Source organism: Grammomys surdaster, unplaced genomic scaffold (assembly GCF_004785775.1).
Source record: "Grammomys surdaster isolate TR1022 unplaced genomic scaffold, NIH_TR_1.0 362, whole genome shotgun sequence".
Classification (NCBI taxonomy): domain Eukaryota; kingdom Metazoa; phylum Chordata; class Mammalia; order Rodentia; family Muridae; genus Grammomys; species Grammomys surdaster.
The window spans coordinates 1,853,582-1,872,451 of NW_021604781.1; the positions used below are offsets into that span (position 1 = coordinate 1,853,582).

General features: G+C 47.5%; 1 protein-coding gene across 6 annotated transcripts in view; it reads left to right on the forward strand.

The window, feature by feature from the left end:
* The window catches only part of Mtus2 (microtubule associated scaffold protein 2), a 353,199-nt gene extending 335,776 nt beyond the window's left edge, over positions 1-17,423 (forward strand). For 3 of the 6 annotated variants that reach the window (XM_028779761.1, XM_028779762.1, XM_028779766.1), the window contains 6 exons: positions 2,063-2,168; positions 4,916-4,989; positions 8,007-8,105; positions 9,921-10,040; positions 13,011-13,108; positions 14,726-17,423. In XM_028779761.1, coding sequence (XP_028635594.1) covers positions 2,063-2,168; positions 4,916-4,989; positions 8,007-8,105; positions 9,921-10,040; positions 13,011-13,108; positions 14,726-14,939 — 711 coding nt within the window. In that variant the 3' untranslated portion in view covers positions 14,940-17,423. The remainder of the gene's footprint in view (positions 1-2,062; positions 2,169-4,915; positions 4,990-8,006; positions 8,106-9,920; positions 10,041-13,010; positions 13,109-14,725) is intronic. The other 3 variants (XM_028779763.1, XM_028779765.1, XM_028779767.1) reach the window with 2 other exon arrangements.
* Positions 17,424-18,870: the final 1,447 nt, after the last annotated feature.

Consider the following 18,870-nt stretch of genomic DNA (forward strand, 5'->3'; position numbering starts at 1 on the left):
ATATTTGTTTCTGTCAGAAATTTGGTCACGACAATGGAGAGTCTGAGTGGTACAAGTTTTAAATACAAATGCATTGGAGGCTGGAGAGAGGACGCTCAGTGGTTAACAATGCTAGCTCTCTGCCAGAGGACCTGTATTCTGTTCTCAGTGTCTACACATTGAGTGGCTCACAACCACCGGCTCTGTGGGTCTACTGCCCTTTTGTGGCCTTGTTGAGTACTGCACACATACCTGTGCATGCACTGCTTGCCCTCCTGGGTGCTGATTGAAGCAGACTTCCTTTATTGTAGAGAACATATCTTCCTCTATATGAGGTTTCTGCAAAGGTGGCCAAATATTGTCAGCTAGAAGCTATGTGTCCTTAATTAGGCCACAAAGTCCTTGGGATCCAGACACATTTTTTTTTTTGGATTTGGGGTTTTAAAATGTCAGGTTTTCACACAATTGTAGGTCATGAAATATACCGATTTATTGCATTACTTGTAAGGTAACATGAAACAAGGTTTTGTGTTCCAGGTTTCTTCCAGTATTCTTGTTAAAACTGGTTTCAGATGTGAAGGCATATGTGTAGGCAGATGTACATGCAATATATATATATATATATATTCACTGTGTGGTGGCAGTATAAGAGATTCTTGACAAAGAATTTGGATAAACATTGTATCATGTATTATGTCTAGGAGAGGCCATCGTGGGGAGAGAGTGTCCTGAGCAATTACTCTAATAAAAGTAAAACAATGACTGAAATCATTTTTGCAAACAGTAAACAGATCGAAGGTAATGATAGATCAAGAAGAGCCACTTGGAGGCCCAGAGGTGGTGGCAAATGCCTTTTAATCCCAGCACTCATGAGACAGAGGCAGGAGGGTCCCTGAATTTGAGGCCATCCTGGACTACAGAGAGAGTTCCAGGACAGCCAGGGCTACACAAAGAGGCCCTGTCTCAAAAACCCTAAATAAGTAACTGAATAGATAAATAAACAGTAAACACTGTCTTTGGGTAAAGGATTCGGAACGTATGAAAATGAGGCTGGGTATGTAGCTCATTGACAGAGCAGTTGTTCAGCATGTGCAAGGCCCTGGCTTCAGTCAGAAACATCTGGAGCAGGCTGCACACTGGAGAAAGTGGGAACCCTCCACAGGAGCAGCCCCAAGTTGCCTGCCAGGAGAGAGGCCCAGCAGGTGGCCATCTGGAAGGCAAGCTTAGGCTTAGGACCTTGGTGCCTGTGAGCCTGCTGGCTTTACCTTGGAACTGGGGAGAGGGTCCAAAAGTACACTTGCTGATGGTACCTTGGGAGGAGGCTCTCCCTTTGTATATCTGAGGGAGCAGCACCATTGGGGTCAGACAGAGCTGGAGACCCTGCTTATCTCTGCCATTTTCTAGCTGTTGGGTGAAGCGTGTTAAACTTAAGCCTCAGTTCCCTTATCTGCAAAATGAACACAGAAACGCCTACCTCATAAGAGTAGAGTGGGGTAGACTCTAACTGAGAGCTGAGGTCAGAGCAGCTGGCATTGGGAAACCTTGGGAAGAGGCATGGAGGACTCTCCTTCCCCTCCCCCACATCACTACCTCTCAGGGTGAAGGAAGAGCATGTGATGTCATGGTCCAGGGCTCTACAGAGGTGGCTTGGATAGGCCTTACTGAGTGGAACATCTTTTTTTGGAAGAGGGCAGTTTGAGGCAGAATTTCTCTGTGCAGCTAAGGTTGTCCTAGAACTCACTGTATAGACCAGGCTGGCCTTGAACTGCCTACCTCTACCTCTGCCTCTGGAGTTCTAGGATTAAAGGTGTGTGCCACCACTGCCCAGCCAAGTGGAACTTCTATTTTTCTGCAGTGAGCCAGGTTGTGGCAGTGATTCCAGGAAATATCATGTCACGGCAAATCCTGACTTTACCTTGGTACTAGAATGGGAGTGTCTGTCATCCCAGCAGAGTGACTTATCTCTGGTGGGCCACTGATTTTCTCTTCCCATTAAGCTGCACCTGCATTTCCCAAGCAACATGGATATTCCTGACAGCCACCCCAGCTCTCCAGATAACCAGTGACCATGCCTTTCCTTCAGGTGGAAGACATCACTGCCAGCCACGAGGCTGCCCTGCTGGAGATGGAAAATAACCACACAGTCGCCATCACCATCCTTCAGGATGACCACGACCACAAAGTCCAAGGTATGTCCCAGCCTGTGTGCAGCCAGCAGAAGTCGGCAAGCTGAACCCCTCTGGCAGCAGAGCAAAGCCCCTCCACCTTTCTTTTATTCTGTCCTTTTGTCTCTCTATTGTGGCTTTTGTGTTCATTCCTTCGAGAAGAAGAAATAGAAAACAAGGCTCCAGGCGGGGCTGGGGAGGCGTGCCCAGCATGCAGCAGGCCCAGGTTCTAGCCCCAGCCTCCTGTCTAAAATTTTGTGCATCCAGGCTTCTATTTCTCTCCTCCAAAGGAGTTATCAGAACCTTGAGTCAATTTTAAAATCCCCTTAAAGTTCTTACCAGCCTTGAGTCCACATGCAGTGAGGACATGAGATGTTTCAGAACTCCTTGGATGACTCAGGGTGGAGTCAGACTCAGGGACCATTCTTCTATAGGCAAAGACAACTTAGGCCTTTCCCTGCATAGGGCTTGATAAGATTAAGTGTCTTCGTGATGTTCATAGGCAGTAGCAGTATCTCTGGAGTTTGACTCCCTGTCCACAGTAATCATGAAGCAAATTTAAGTCTTCAGATTCTTGTTATTGTTGTTGCTTTGAGACAGGGTTTCTCTGTATAGCCCTGGCTGTCCTAGAACTGGTTCTGTAGACCAGGCTAGCCTCGAATTCACAGAGATCCCCCTTCCTCTTCTTCCCAATGCTAGGAATAAAGGCATGTGCCACCACCACCTGGCCCAGATTTTTTTTTTATTGTTTTAAAAACAGTCTTTTACCAATAAACTCACTGAACAGTATTTAATGCCCGTGCTGTCACCTCTTTCAAGAATCTTTCCCATAAGCCCAAAGTGGAGAAAAGAGAGAAAAGTATCTTGAGAACTGGGTCAGTACAGTACCTGAGTCCCCTACCCTCAGCTACAAATTCAAAGTGACCTCAAAACCCACCATTGTCTTTAGACAATAGCATGTAGATCCCAAACTCCAAAAACCTAACTTAGTGTATTCCACTCCTCAGGGCTTTCCAAAACTCAAATATGCAGCAGGAATTGAGGAAAATCACTTTAGAGAGCAGACAAGACAGAGTTCTGTGACCTTGAGATGAAGAAATGCATTTTGGAAAGCCAATACTGTATAGTAAGCCATGGTAGTCAATGTCCTGGTCCCTCAGGGTGTTGGGACCCTCTGGGAGTGCTCATTCTCAAGCTATGGACAGAGTGTCTTAAGGACTTAGAAGTACGGATTCTGTAAATTATGGTATTCTCTCACCCCTCCCTCCCCCTGTTTTTCCACACATTAAGGCCGGTAGATTTTATTTTGTTCTGACAATTGAAGTCTTGCTTAGATACCATATCTCAGGCTTTTGAATTATATATGATGCTGAGATAATGTGGTCTATATAACAGGACTTTAACATTATTGTAATATGGTGATGATCTCAGTAACCAGTAAAACTCATCATATACAGAGGCAGGTAGACCAGAAGGCCAGTTCATATAAAGTCAATAAAATCAGGGACTGAAGAGATGGTTCAATGGTTAAGAGCACTTGTTGATTTTGCAAGGACTCAGGTTCAGTGGCCAGCACCCACATGATAGCTCTCAACTAACTATAACTCCAGTTTTTTTCTATAACTCCGTTCTTTTGACCTCCCTGGACACTGGGCTTGCACATGGTCCGTGTACATACCTGTATGCAAACTCTCATACACAAAATAAATATAAAAAAATAAAGTCAATGAAATCAACACAAACTTTATTTTTTCACAGGTGTAAACTTTGACTATGAAAGCTAGACTCTAGACAACGTCGGTCACCATTAGTTAAAGTTTTGAGCTGATAAAAACCACACAGATTTTCCTAATTACAGCTCATGGCAACCCAGATGGTAATTGTTGCTCTCCAGGACTCTCTCATTACAAGAAAGGGATCTAGGCTGAGTAAGGAGACAGTTTGCCCTTCTAATCATACCACAAAAACAAATTGCTGGTCTAGGCAGGATGATATGAGCTTCATCCAGCTAATAAGACTCCTCCGTCTGAGGGGGAACAGACTACATTTGCCTACCACCTACATCACTTTCATCTGTGTAACTTACCAACTATTGCTGAAATGAGGCCTTTCACAGAGCAGTGATCCAGCCCCCCACATCCCACCCAGAAATAGCAGAGCAGCCGGCCTTTCCTTCTGGACAAGTGTCTTATAGCTGATCTTTATTCAAGCAAATCCTGGGGATCCCTAGTCCTCAGGGTGTGGTCCAGATGTCACCAGGATGTCCTGGATGACACAGCAGCAATTCCTTATCCACAGCATGAACTCAACCTCAAACATAGTTGGCTAGATGTCTTCTCCAATTCTGCATTGAAAAGCTCCTTCCTCAGCCCCAGGTAGATGCTTTGAAGCAGGGAAGGCAAATCCTGGGAACGGACGAAAATCAACTGTCTCACCATTAGGAAAGCTGGGGCATTCAGCTGATGCTATTCGCAAAGGTTCTCACAGGGCTGAGATTGTGCAGGATACAGAAGAGCTTGGGCACATTCTCTCCCTCTTTTCTTTCTTTACTCCCTCATTGCTCTGTCACCTGATTACCTCTTTCTTTCTCTCAAAAATCACAGTCCGATCATCACAGTCAATTTCACATGAGCAGAGGAACCCTGAAGTCTGCTGTAGCCATCCATCGCTCCCGGAAGTCACGTTTCCTCCTCTGGCCCAAACAACATTGTTGTATACTTTTCAAAAGAAAGGCTCACTTAGCAATTTGATGTTGTCTTTCTTCTTCCCAGAACTGATGTCTACCCATGAGTTTGAGAAGAAGGAGTTGGAAGAAAACTTTGAAAAGCTGCGGCTGTCATTACAAGTCAGTGTTCCCCCTACTTCCTTAGCGGGTGTTGGGCGTCTGGAACACTCTCAGCATATGCTCACTTGCAAGCATTTATCTGACCCCTGCTGAGTACTGGAACCTGGAGACAAAGAAGGCATGGCTCTCTCTTCACAGAGCTGTGGGGAAAATATAACAGCTCTAAGAAGTCACTGTGCCTCACTAATAATGCAGTCAAAGAACACTAAGTTAGTAGGGCATTTACTGTGTCAGAGGTTCCTGGGTAGAAGGGTTGGGCTGGGAGGAGAACATTCTAGAGAACAACAAGATTATGAAGGCTGCAATTGGTAGACCACCCTAGGAGGTTTTTGTTTGCTTGTTTTGTTTTCGTTAGACAGGGTTTTTCTGTGTAGCCTTGGTTGTTCTAGAACTCACTCTGTAGACCAGGCTGGCCTTGAACTCAGAGATCCACTTGCCTCTGCCTCCCAAGTGCTGGGATTAAAGGCATGCACCACCACTGCCTGGATCACCCTGCTGGTGGTTTTAAGAAGGACTTGGGTTACTTGGAGGTGAGTGGGATAAAAAATCACCCTTTCTGCCTCTCTGTCACCTGGGGAAGATGTTGGTCTTGGATGCCAACCAAGCTGCCTGGCTTCTCCCTGGTCTTCAAAGGGGTAGTGTTCCAGGCACATTCATCTCCTTCCTGCCTTTTGAGATGCCCCTCCACCCCCCAGTAGCCTTTAAAGGGTCAGAAGCAGCCCTAGTGCTAGAGGGAACTGCCTGAAATCCCATGGAGATGTGACAGCCCAGCCATGATCCCAGTTGAAGTGATTCTGAGTAGAGAAAACAGGGCTTTTTAAATGTCATGATCACTCATGTCTGGAAATCGGGAAGATTGTTCCCAGGACTGTAACAGAAATCTTGCTTCTTTAATGACATCTCTGTCACAATGAGCCCTTCCCATAAGGAAGTCAGGGTCACAGCGAGAAGACTATAGAAAACATAGAGCCTGGGGTGCAACACAACAGTGGGGTGCTTGTCTGTCACATCACAGTCCTCTCCACTCCATCAGCCAAAGGCCATACAATTCTGTATGCTGTAACTCTCACCCAGCAGAAACTTTTTGAGCTGGGTATTGGTGTGTGGAGGGCAAAGTCGCCAGAGCCAACTTCCTGGTGCCACTAGGCAGCTAGAGAAATTGCTAGTTTGGGCAATTAAAGGTTCAAATGCCCACCCTACCAGTTCTTGCTAGCTTTTAGATCTGGGATAACGATGTAACCTCTGCCAACCTCAGTTATTTACCTGTAAAATGGGGGTAATTGCTTTCTCAAGACATGAGCAGAAGAAGGAAAATGAGGTGTGGGGCTGAATTAACATCGGCCTGTCTTGTAGTGAGAGGAAAGAAGGAGACACAGCTGCTATGAGCAGCTCCAGGTGGTGTGACATTTATTATTTGTGTGCCATTTGTTGACCTCTGAGAGCCCCAAGAGGGTTTGCTTCATTCAGATGACATAAAATAGCCATCGAGGATTGAAAACCATTCTGTCCTGTTACTGCTGTAAAAGTCCTTACGTCTCTGCAGATCTGTCCTGAATAGTGAACAAGGCAGAAAGATGTCAGTTGGATTGTTTAAATCCACCTTGGGTCATGATTGTTTAGATGTTTGTGTTGTTTTTGTCTTACTGATGGGAAAGAGACTTACAAGAGTGTGTCCTTAGGTAACTCCTAAGAAGTATAGTGTGGGAGTCGGGTAGCACCAGGTATTTTATAGTCCATTCTGGAAGGTAAGGGCAGTGGTGACATAGCCTAGTGCTGGCCCAGAGGAGCTGCTCTAAACTGACATTTCTGCTCATTAGCTCTCGTAAACACAAACTCTCACTGACAGCTCTGCTGTCTCTGTGTGCCAGGGTTAGCATTTAATGGCAATATGGGGACTTTTGTTTCTCAAAAGCAAAAGGCAGGCAGGCAGTGGTGGCACACACCTTTAATCCCAGTACTTGGGAGACAGAGGCAGGTGGATCTCTGAGTTCTAGGCCACCCCGGTCTACAGAGTGAGTTCCAGGACAGCCAGAACTACAAAGGAAGCTCTCTGCTATGGTGAGGGAAGGAAGTAGCCTGGTGAGCTGGTTCCTATTCGAGCCCATTGTGCAAAGTCACCTCGTCTGCAAGTCCCAGCTCCTTCAGTCACTCATTAAGGCCATACCTCTTGCCAGAAGAGTTCATGAGAGCCCGGGCCCCTGTGTTTTAATACAGCTGAAACGAGGTCATTGGGGTAACTGTGGACTCCTTAGCAAGTGATCTGAAGAGGAAGAGGTGCTCTTTAGTCACAGAGAGCTCAAGTTCACTGGCAAGCACACTTCATGTGCCATGGTGACGTCGTCACTGTGATTGGAGTTCAGTTGCTGTGAAGCTAAACAGGAAGGAGCCTTGTGTGCCACAGGCATGCCTCCACTCCTTTAGCACACACAGACCGCTACCCCAAGATGGGGATGCTGGTCCAGTGGGGAGAGTATTAAAGCGGATGAGAATGGGTGGCTCCCCTCATAGGACAGCCCAGTCCTGAGGTAAGAAGGGTCAGCAGTGAGCCTGGGATGAGAGGGTCCAGTAAAGGGTAGATGGTCTTTTCTCTCCGGATCCTAGTTTGCTTCTCTGTTGCTGTGATAAAACACTGACCCAAAGCAACTTGGGGAGGAAAGGGTTAGTTTGACTGACAGGTTACAGCTTAACATTGAGGGAAGCCAAGGCAGGAAGCGATAGGTAGGAACTGATGCAGAGACCACAGAGGAGTACTGCTGTACAGGCTTACTCAGCTACCTTTCTTATATAGCCCAGGACCACCTGCCTAGGGATGGTTCCGCCCACAGTGGGCTGAGCATACTCACGTTAATCATTAATGGAGAAAATAACACGAAGACAATCTGATAAAGGCAATTCCTTAATTAAGAGTCCCTCTTTCCAGCTCCTGCAGGTTGATGGAAACTAACCTGCACAACCCCAGCTGCCACTGGGTCCATCCATGTGACCCCTTGAGGGACATCTCTTGTTGTCACTTGCAGGACCAGGTGGACATGCTAACTTTTCAGAGCCAATCTCTGCGGGACAGAGCCCAGCGCTTTGAGGAAGCTCTAAGGAAAACCACGGAGGAGCAGCTGGAGGTAGTTATGACTGTCCCGGGCCGCCAGTGTGGGGACATGAGCTGGCTTCCTCTGCAGTCTTGCCCAAAGATGAGGCCTCCACCCTGAGCCACTGCTGCAGGGAGGGCTCCCAACATCTCTGGAATGTGTGTTCAGTGCCTGACAGCTCCTCTCCTTAAGACAGACCATAACCATGGGTCTCTCCAGCAACCTGCCACTTCTTACCAAATCCCAGCACCCCTCAGGCAGGGTCCCTGGGTACCTATGATATAACTTCCTGTCTGACTGGAAAGAGTCTACACCATGCTTTCACAGATGTGCTTTAGGCTGGCACTGGACAGGGCCAGCTAAGATGTGAGTTATAAGAAGGTAACTTTTTTCCAAGACTAGCTGGAAAACCTCCTACCATCTAACGCAGTGTTGGAGCGAGGTGAGTATTAAGGATGAGCACCTTCCGTTGAAATGGTATACTGTTTTTACCCTATGGGGGAGTGAATTGAACCTAAGGCTTGATGTGCACTAGGCTAGTTTTCTAGCGCTGAGCTGAAGCCCTAGCCCCTCTCCTTCTCCTTTTCATCTTGAGACAGAGTTTTGTGAAATTGCCTAGGTTGGTTTTGAACTTCCTACCCTTTGGCTTTATCTTTTGTGTGGCCAGTGTTACAAGCCTGAGCTGCCACAGCTAGCTTGGGTTTTGTTTTTTTTCCAATATTGCCTCTCTGAAATTCAAATTCAAATTGATGTCCCACCACTTTACTGTTCATGTCACTAGCCCGGCTCTGACATAAACGGTTCATAAACGGCTTTTTTGAAAAACGGAACAAGCTGCACATGTGGTGGCTCATGCCTTTAATCCCAGCATTTGGCAGACAGAAGTAGGCAGATCTCTGTGAGTTCGAGGCCAGGATGGTCTACAAAGTGAATACCAGGACAGCCAAAGCTACACAGAGAAACTCTGTCCCTAAGGAAAAAAAAGGGGGAGGGAGACAGATGGAGCTGGGGAGATGGCTTAGTGGTTAAGAGCACTGGGTGCTCTTCCTGAGGACCTAGGTTCAATTCCCAGCAATCACATGGTAATTTACAACTATCTGTAACTCCTTTGCCAGGGGATCTGACACCTTCATACAGACATACTTGCAGACAAAACACTAATGTATATAAAAATAAATAAAGAAGATAGTTTATTTTTTTAAATAGGGCATGACATCTTTAATACATTGAGCATGTTAAATTTTCTTTAACATGTATTATTGTTAGAATTCTGTACATGAGTACCATATTTCCACTCCACACTCTTCCCTGCATTTCCTCCACGGCCCCTCTCTCAGCCTCATGACTTCTTTGATTATTATTATGACAAACAGACAGACAGACAGACAGACAGACAGATAGCACCTGCTGCGCCCGTCTAATGCTGTTTATACGTGCATGTGTTTATTAGGGCTGACCACCGGGGATTGGGTAGCCAATCAGAGGGGCTCATTCCGGGAGAAAACTGATCCTCCCTGGTAGCCACTGATTACCCATAGTTCTTCATCTTGGGGTGAAGCCTTGAGCGATTTCCTCTATCCACATTGCTTTATTTCCTTGCATGAGCTTATGGACATAGGTGAGATTTGTGAGACTCCCAGCACCTTGTGAATCAAGTTCGATGGGGGGACAGTCAGAGCCTGTGTTACCCCAGGATTTCCCCCTCAGAGGCACTGGCACCTGCTCCCACACAGATGTTATGGCTGTACATTGAGGGAAAATGGCAACACCACACTGGGCCGGTTCATAACCTTGGGTCCTAGCATGTTGTGCTGAACCTGACATAAAGCACACTCTCTGCCCTCGTAGATTGCGCTGGCTCCATACCAGCACCTGGAAGAAGACATGCAGAGCCTGAAGCAGGTGTTGGAGATGAAGAACCAACAAATCCACCTGCAGGAGAAGAAGATTATCGAGCTGGAAAAGCTGGTGAGTTGGCCAACTTGCTCCAGAGAGTGGGTGCTGTGGCTCTCACTGTTAACAGGGGTCGGTGAGGTATGTCCACCCCTCCACCCCCCGCCTGTGGCTCACAGGTGAACAGGACACTCATAGCTGAGCCAGGAAGTCCTTCTCATAAAGCCAGGACCTCTGACAAGGAGTCCCAGTGGCCTCTTTTTGTTACTTCTCCAGTCTTCGCCATGCTCTTCCACCACTAAGGTATCAACAGGAGCTATCCATCACTGCTGTGCACCAGGCCTGGGCAAAGCTCTGTCCTTCCATTCCAGCAGCTAACCTGGACAATGGTACTGCCAAAGGACAAGAGAGAAGCCTAAGAAAGGTGACAGTTGCACCCAGTCCATGAGGGGCTGAGCCCACAAAGCAACCCTGGTGGAGTGCCTCCAAATTGTCATGTGACAGAAAGATCAGAGGTCACAGTCATGGGGGTCCACCTTCATGAGCTAATCACTTCCAAAAACTCCACTTCCTGGTGCTGCACCTGGGGGAGGGGATTCAACATGGCTGCTTTGGAGAGACAGGAGCATCCAGTTCAAAACAAAGAGTTTGTACCTGGTCCTCAGTTGGGTTCCTGGGGACTAGCCTAGAGAAACAGTGCAGTATCTGCCCACTCCTAGAGGTCCAAGGCCCAGATAAGAGCTAAAGGTTGTTGTTTGCTTGGTTTTTGGTTTTTGTTTTTTTAAATTATGTATCTATGTGCATGTCTGTGTAAGTGCAGTACCCACTGAGGCCAGAAGAGGGCACCAGATGCCCCAGAGCTGCCTGACATGTGCTGGGAACCAAATTCAGGTCCACAGGAGCCATAAATTTAATAGCTGTTTAATAGCTGGACCCTCTCTCCAGCTCCCTTTATTGTTATTTTAAATATTTTAAATATTTGCTGCTATGAAAGAGGAAGAGAGAATGTGTACATGGTAGGAAATTATAGACAAGATAAACAAAAATAAGAAAATTAGAATATTCCTTCTACTATTAACACTTCTCAGAGGTATGTCTTGTTGCGGGCTTTCTCACCTGTGCACAAGTTCCTCCAAATACCGACTCTGAGACTTCTTATATATGAGTAAATGCCTAGGTTTTGGTTTGTTTCTGCTGTCTCATAGCTCAATTATCCCATTTAAAGGAGTCTAAGTCATGTCACAAGGCTGGCTACCTGATTCTCAGTTTTATGTTACTGTCTTCCTGTGTCCGGGCAAATCTTTCTGTCCTGACTTAATCCCAGAATTCTCTTTCTCTGCCAGATGTATACCACCTTCTAATCCTGCCTCGGCTCGTTGGCCAATCAGCATTTTATTGACAAGTGAATTCTTTTAAAGAATGCATAAGAGATTATCTACACACACACACACACACACACACATCAATTTTTGTCCTGTACAGTGTTCTATAGCCCTCTTCCAACTAACAGGTCTTTCTCCCCCTCCCCCAGCTAGGATCTTGCTATGTAGCTCATGCTGTCTGAAACTTGTGATCCCCCTACCTCCACCACAGAGTGCTGAGATTACAGATGTGTATCATACCTCCAGCTTAGAAGAGTTACTTACTGGACATCTCATCCCCATTTGTCTCTGAAACATCCTTTGCAGATGGTTTACACAACCCAGGAGCTGTCCCAGCAGCACCTGCTGCATTGGGCCATGTGTGGCTCTCTGTTGCAGGTATCTCTTGTTGCAGGTGTGTTCCAGGCAGTGGAAAGACAGGTGTGTCTGTTACCACTCTCCTGGGCAGTGGGAGCCATATATCTCATCCCAGAAGACCAGCACTTACCCCAGAACGCAAGGGCTGCACAGACCTGATCTTGTCATGTGTCCTGGCTTGGGTTACCTTTGAAGCAGCTATCCATTTTCCTCCTAGTGACTGGACTGTCTGCATAGAGCCACCCACAAACCCCTGGGCTGATCTGGCTATGTCCGGCCATGTTCTGGCTTTGCAAAAGGCCTACATGACTTCATGTCCTGGGAATCTATTATTTTCTACTTCCTGGGAATAAAGATGAAGGCCAGGTAGGGTGCCTTGAGTCCCTACCTGTCCTCACAAGGATTCCCAGGCCCTATTCGTGGGCAAGTGGCAGTTTTCTTTAAAGATTAGCTACAGGAACAGGCAACGTGCCGCCCTCTTTCACGGGACAATCCAGGTATGGCGACTCATCCCAGGCAGTGCGGCACCTGGGAAGCTAACGCAGGAAGATTGACATGTTTTCCAGGGCACCCTGAGTCACAAGGCAAGTTCCGGCCTGGGCTACTGAGTAAAGCCTCTTTTTAAAAAAATCTAAAGTTAGAATGAAAGCACACATCAGCTAGAGCCCACCATGATAAGCTTTTCCAATAGGGTGCCAAGGTTTCCTCTCCCGGTTTTAAAAAATTGACCTTTGTTTCTGTATCTTCAAAAAGAAGATACAGGAACAAAGAAGGTCTCCTAGACTTTTAGACTTCAAGACTTCTTTGCTTTGTTGTTCTGGCTGGAAAGGAAAAAAAATATGCCCACAATACTTGGCTCTCTAGCCCATTAATTCAGAAGCACCTGAGTATGGCCAAGTATGTATACCTGACAAGGGACAGTGATTCACTGCGGCTGACCACAGACCCACTGGTCAAACTGGGATTCACAGCCTGAATCTGACCATGACAGTGACCTGTAACACTCACTGTAAAAAAAATAATAATAATAAATGAATTTGAATTCTCTCTCTCTCTCTCTCTTTCTCTCTCTCTCATACACACACACACACACAGAGAGAGAGAGAGAGAGAGAGAGAGAGAGAGAGAGAGAGAGAGAGAGAGAGAGAGTCTAAAGTATGTACTCACCTGACTTTCCAGCCCACAAAAGCACTGCACAGAGTGGTTAGCAAAGGACTGTTCCTGGGACTCCTGCAAAGTGCAGAAGCCCAGGCCGCTGCCTTGCTGCTGGCTGGTGGGAGTCTCTTCACTAGTGTCCCTTTCCTAGGTGGAGAAGAACATCATTCTGGAAGAAAAGATCCAGGTGCTCCAGCAGCAAAACGAAGACCTCAAAGCGAGGATCGACCAGAACACAGTTGTTACCAGGTGGGTGAGCCCGGTTTCTGATTACATGTCCTTCTCAAAATGGCTTTCCTGGAACATCTGCATGTCCCAGTATCCAGTCTGAATAATCTCCTGGCGCCTCTCAAATGATCAGAAGAAAAGCACGTGGCTGCGACCCCTTGGTGCACATCCTGGTTCTGCGTCACATCCTGACCCATTCCCCAGAAGGGAGTGGAGTCCACAACCCCATAGCAGGAAGATTTTATCCTAGAGATTAGGAGAGGAGCATCAGTGGGTTGCCCCCAGGCTAAATAGAACCATGGGTAAGTAATCCCAATAACCCAGAAGCTCAGGTCAGCTCTTCTCTACAGTGTCTTCTCAGGAGCCCTGCTTCCAAGGAAGGATTGGGAGTCACCCTTGACCCCAGCTTAGAGTCAGGTGAAAACAGGGCTTGGGCTTCTGTGGCTAGCTGAAGGTTCTTTTGTTCGACAAGGCTAAGTCATCCTAGTGGGATGGAGACCTGAGCCTTTGCCCACTCTGCTGGACCAGCCTCCTCCATGTGGCTATGATATGTTATCCTGCGGTATACACATGCTTGTGTGCACACTCATGTATCCATACATTCACATGTGCACATACATGCTCGCACTTACACATATGCTGACGCACGTGCATGCTTATACACTGACATACCACACGTTCACACGCCTACACATACGCAGCCAGCTTTCCTCAGACAAGAGCAGAGTGCCTTTTCAGGACTTAAGCCCATCCAGTTGTAAAAAGTATTTGTACTTATTCCTGTCGATGCCTGGAAGCGGTTATCATCTCTAAACCACAAAATGGAACAGACAGGTGACTCAATGGTTAAGAGCACTGGCTGCTCTTCCAGAAGTCCCAAGTTTGATTCCCCGCACCTACCTGACAACACACAACCATCTGTAACACTAGTTTCTGGAGACCCACGCCCTCTTCTGGCCTCTATAGGCACTGCATACAAGTGGTTCCCAGACATGCATGCAAGCAAACCACTTATACACTTAAAGTACAGAAATCATTGAAAACATTCAGCAAAAACAGCAACTTAAGCACTATGACATCACACACACACACACACACACACACACACACACACACACCCCAAAACAAAGACATGATTGCCTTTCTCCCCCCTTTATCAGCCAACAGTGAGCAAGCGTTTATTTTTCTGGATGCCATGCTGAATGCCAGCCCAGAACATAACAGAGCCTCCACCCCCTGCCCTCTAGGGCTTGTGGTCTAGCAGACAGACAGGTAGACAGATCAACTCTACAGCAACGCTAACGACTTCGGTCACAGAGGCATGTACCCAGGGCAGGAGGTAATGGGAAGGTATTCCTGGCTGACTGGCAGTTGTTAGTCAGTAACCTGACCACAGCCATAGGCAATCTCCGTCTCTATAAGCGACCTCTCCTATGGGCCTGTAGCAGCATGCCCATATGGCCCACTATCTCCCACTTCCTACTCCAGCCTCTAGCCTTTGCTCTGTGCACAACTATCACAACCTTCCTAACCTAGCAGAGAGGCCTTTGAGCCATAAAGTACTGCCGCTGGCCTCTGCCTATCAGCCTCATTGTCATTAGTAGGCCTGCTACCTAACCATCATTCTCCTCCATGCAGACAACTGTCGGAGGAAAATGCTAACCTCCAGGAATACGTGGAGAAAGAGACCCAGGAAAAGAAGAGGCTCAGCCGAACCAACGAAGAACTACTTTGGAAGCTCCAAACTGGGGACCCGACCAGCCCTATTAAACTCTCCCCCACATCTCCAGTGTACAGAGGCTCCTCCTCTGGACCCTCCTCACCAGCCAGAGTCAGTATCACACCTAGGTGACGTCACCCTGCCACCCATGGGAGCTCAGGCTTCTGTCCATCTGAGGGAGTGCTGGCCAGGTGCTGGTGGCCACCCTGTGCGCATGCTCAGTAGCTGCATCATGCATCTTAGGCAGCGTCCTCTCTGACCCTTGTGTGAGACCGTCCTGGTATTGGCACTTAGGAAGGCGTAAGCAGCAGTCTGGTGTTCAAAAGAAAAATGTTTTAGTATAGTTAGAAGCAAAAGAGAAGCAACTCCAGTTGTTCTTGAGCGATGAACTCCGACAGCAGAACTTTAGGTCAGTCACACACAGCTCTGTTTTGAATACACGAAACCCTCCTGTACTGCTGCATGTGTATATTCAGATGTGTGGGTATACACCTGTGGCGATTCTGAATTGCATTTTTTATAACTCAATGCGCTGACGTATTTTAGTGACGGTCAGCAGTTTTCTAACTTGTGCCTAAGAATTATTGGGAAATGAAAATGCATTTCTATCTAGTTTCCTGGAAATATTTCTACCCAAAATAGAGAAGAAGAAAAAGAAAAAAAGAAAAAAAAAGATAGAAGCATGCCTATCTGCCACCGAGTGGTACCCTGCTTAACCTAAACACCAGCAATTTGGAGATGGTTAACTACCTTTGGAGCAATTAGCTTCTTGGTCCAACGTGAGGCGGGGGTCACTGTTACCCCAATTCAATGGAGATTCAATGATGACTTCTCCTGTCCCGAGGAGGTGAAGTGTAGGGTGGGGGGTGAACTGAGGGATCATATGGTCTGGCCAATGTTTTCCCCCTTAGTGATTCATTATCATCTTGAAAATACCAGTTTTGCTCCCCCCGCACCCCCAAATGGCATCTTGGAATCATCAAGCTACTGCACCCTAAGGAAAACATGAAAGCACGTGACCATCGCAGTGAGGGTGAGCATGAACTTGGAGAAAACCAAGACCATGCATGGCCCATCCTCATGACGGAGGAGTGCTGATAGGGGCCCCCATGGCCCCCATCACTGCCTCTCATAGGCGCTACCCCCATATTCAGTTTGGTTCTATGACTTGACCCCATTACCGCACACCAAGATGGCTCAGGGGTTCTAGTCAAGGCTTCCAAAAACCAGCCTTTCTCTCTTGGGGAAAGGGGTGAAGCCAGTTCTAAAGGTGCTAGCTCATGTCCCTTCTGCTAGAGGGTCACCAGGGCTGCACCTGGCCGTGGTCCCATCTTAGCCCCCAGGAGGCTCTCCCAAACAAGGGAGAAAGTGAAACGGCCAGTCAGCATCCATCAGCCACTGGCCTGGCCTTTGTCTCTAACATGGTAGAAGTAGAACATGAAAGGTATTCGTGTAGTGCTATGGAAGATTAGAAGCATGATCCACAAAAGAGAAGTAGTTTTAACAGTCAGTACAGTGCTGATAACGATACCTTTGTTTCCTGTATGTGACAAGAGACCCTTCACTTTCTAAGCATGGGCCTGCCTGTCTTTGAGCATGCCCAAGATGAGAAGAGCCATGGAGCCAAGAAGAAACAGCCTGGGCATAGTGTCAACCAAGGACACACCGACCTGACACAGAGGCAGATGTCTACATCCCTCCTGTGGCTCCGAGGTGGGCTTCCTTGGCCTCGGGTGCATCTGTCTGTAGCCAACCTCCATGGGTCTTGCTCATTCTGGAGACCCACACAGTAGATACACAGAGAAGAAACAGGTCTTTTTCCTTCGGCTCTGCATGATACTGGGATACTGAGCTGGGCATCCCATAGAGTAGCCCATGCCATGTCAGTTCAACACACACAAATATTTATTCTTTTAGCAGGCACAACCTGTGGATATAAGTTTGGTTGGCCACTTAGCTCTCCAAGTTAGGACCTGCCTCCACAGCTGTGCTGGCAGGTACCCAGCAATTCAGAGTTCGATGTGATTATAGAATGTGGTACAGTATGTTAGGCTGTTGTGGTCAAAGTGGTAGCGATGTTAGATCTATGTACCCTCATTAGGTGGACTAGAGCTTTGCCCTAATCAGCTCCGACCCTGGGCACTTGAATAAATCTCCCCATGGCCCTGGCTTCGTTTCTCCATCACAGACACCCATCATGTATGGTACCCCATTTAAACTAAGTTCTGAGATCCAGGTGGCCAGAGCTGCTATGCCCCTTCCATGATTCCTGTCTCCATGCTGCTCTCATCTGGACCTCTCAGCGTGGAAACCCATGTCTGTCTTCCTTCCCAGGCTGGGACTCTACATCCTCCTGTCTTGCCACAGACAGACCTGCCAAACATCTAGGTTCTTCATGGAGTCAGGAGGTCCTGCTGACCTGCACCAACTCAATTGCCTTGGGCTGGGACTGTATTCTCGTGATGTCAGGATGGGTTTGGGGCTTGAGGTCAGGTACTCCAGGATTAGTTGAAGGGGGCACAGAGTTCTTTGTCCTGCCCCTCCGGTTAACTGTGCTCCATATTTGTGTTGAACTCTAAAGCTTATTAAAATGAACCTGAGGGACTTCCCGTGCTATCCATGTGGTCTGTGTAACTGGAGACAAATCTCATTCAGTCTTGAGATGGCAGACAAGGAAGCAAAGGTATTCTTTATCCCCTCTCCTGTGTAGGCCAGGGTGGATTGGAACCAAGAGCCTCAGCTCTAGGCTCGGGAAGTCCAAAGCTGTACATCGCTCTTTCCCATTTGTTCCCACAATCTACCAAGTGGGAACCAAGCATTCGATATACAACCGTATGTGCTTGTCTATATTCAAACTACCACAGCGGCTAAGATACACATTTGCTCATTCTGATCTGGAGTCTGTCACTCTTCCTGTCCCGCCAGCCACTGTTGTGGATTGTGACCAGTTTGTCCAACCTCCCATGGCCCTAGTGTGTCCCACAGGTGCCCAGCATTGCTTGGGGATCACAAGGAAGACCTGAGTTTTCTACTTCCTGTGCTCATTTTGGTGGAGTGCGTAGGAATGGCAAGGAGACCACAACCCATCTGGGCATGTAAACAGCCGGATGGCGGCCACTGCATTCATGCTGCTCTCTGGTCCCGGGATGAAGCCCTTGTGATCCCCTGCACATCACCCAAGGTTCCAAAAGTACTGATAGGGAATACTGATTAACACATCACTGGTCGACATATCCTAACCTTAGTTTTTCCTGGGATACCGAGTTCCCTCACGGTTTGGTAGCCAGCAAGCATCCTCCTCAGCCCTGCCCCATGCAGTAACCAGGCCTGATGCCAGCACTATCACTTATAAAGGAGCTGGATGCTGACCCGGCCCCTGACAAGTTCAGAAAATGAGAAGCCAGAAGGAATTATGTTCCCTCCCACAGGGGACTCAATGCAGGCAGAGGAAGTTTAGGAATTCAACCCTTCATCACCACCTCTGCACCTAAGGAGCCTTGAGGATCCCAGCTCACCTGTACAGGAGAACTGTATCATCTCAAGTAAGAACCCAGGCATCAGATGACACCCTACCTATAGTTAGCCTTGAAGAAGACACTCTCAAAGCAGATGCTACATTAGTGCACGATATCAGTGAACAACTGTGGTGTCTGTCTCCCTGCATTCTCATGAATGGTGATCAGGTCCATAGTCCGCCCACCCTAGAGTCTACATCGACTGCGCATGTGTGCACATGTCTGTTCACACTAGGTCCTAGCCTGGTGTGCAAGCTTAACCCAGCGAAACAAAATGGCTCCTTTTGAGCAGGGGATGACAGGTTACACGTCATGTCCAGTTCTTCTGAATGCAGCCTCATATTCTGCCCAGCTCTGTTGGCAGATGGCAGATGTAGATTTGTATGGCTGTACGAATTCTTCAGTTCCTAGAATACAGAGCCACAAGGAGGCAGATTTAACTCACTGGAAGTGTTTCGTAGTGGAACAGGGTGAGGGGAAGTTTGCACCACAAGATATCCCCTCAGAACCCCACCATGGAAAGAGTTTTCTAATAATTGCTGATGCCT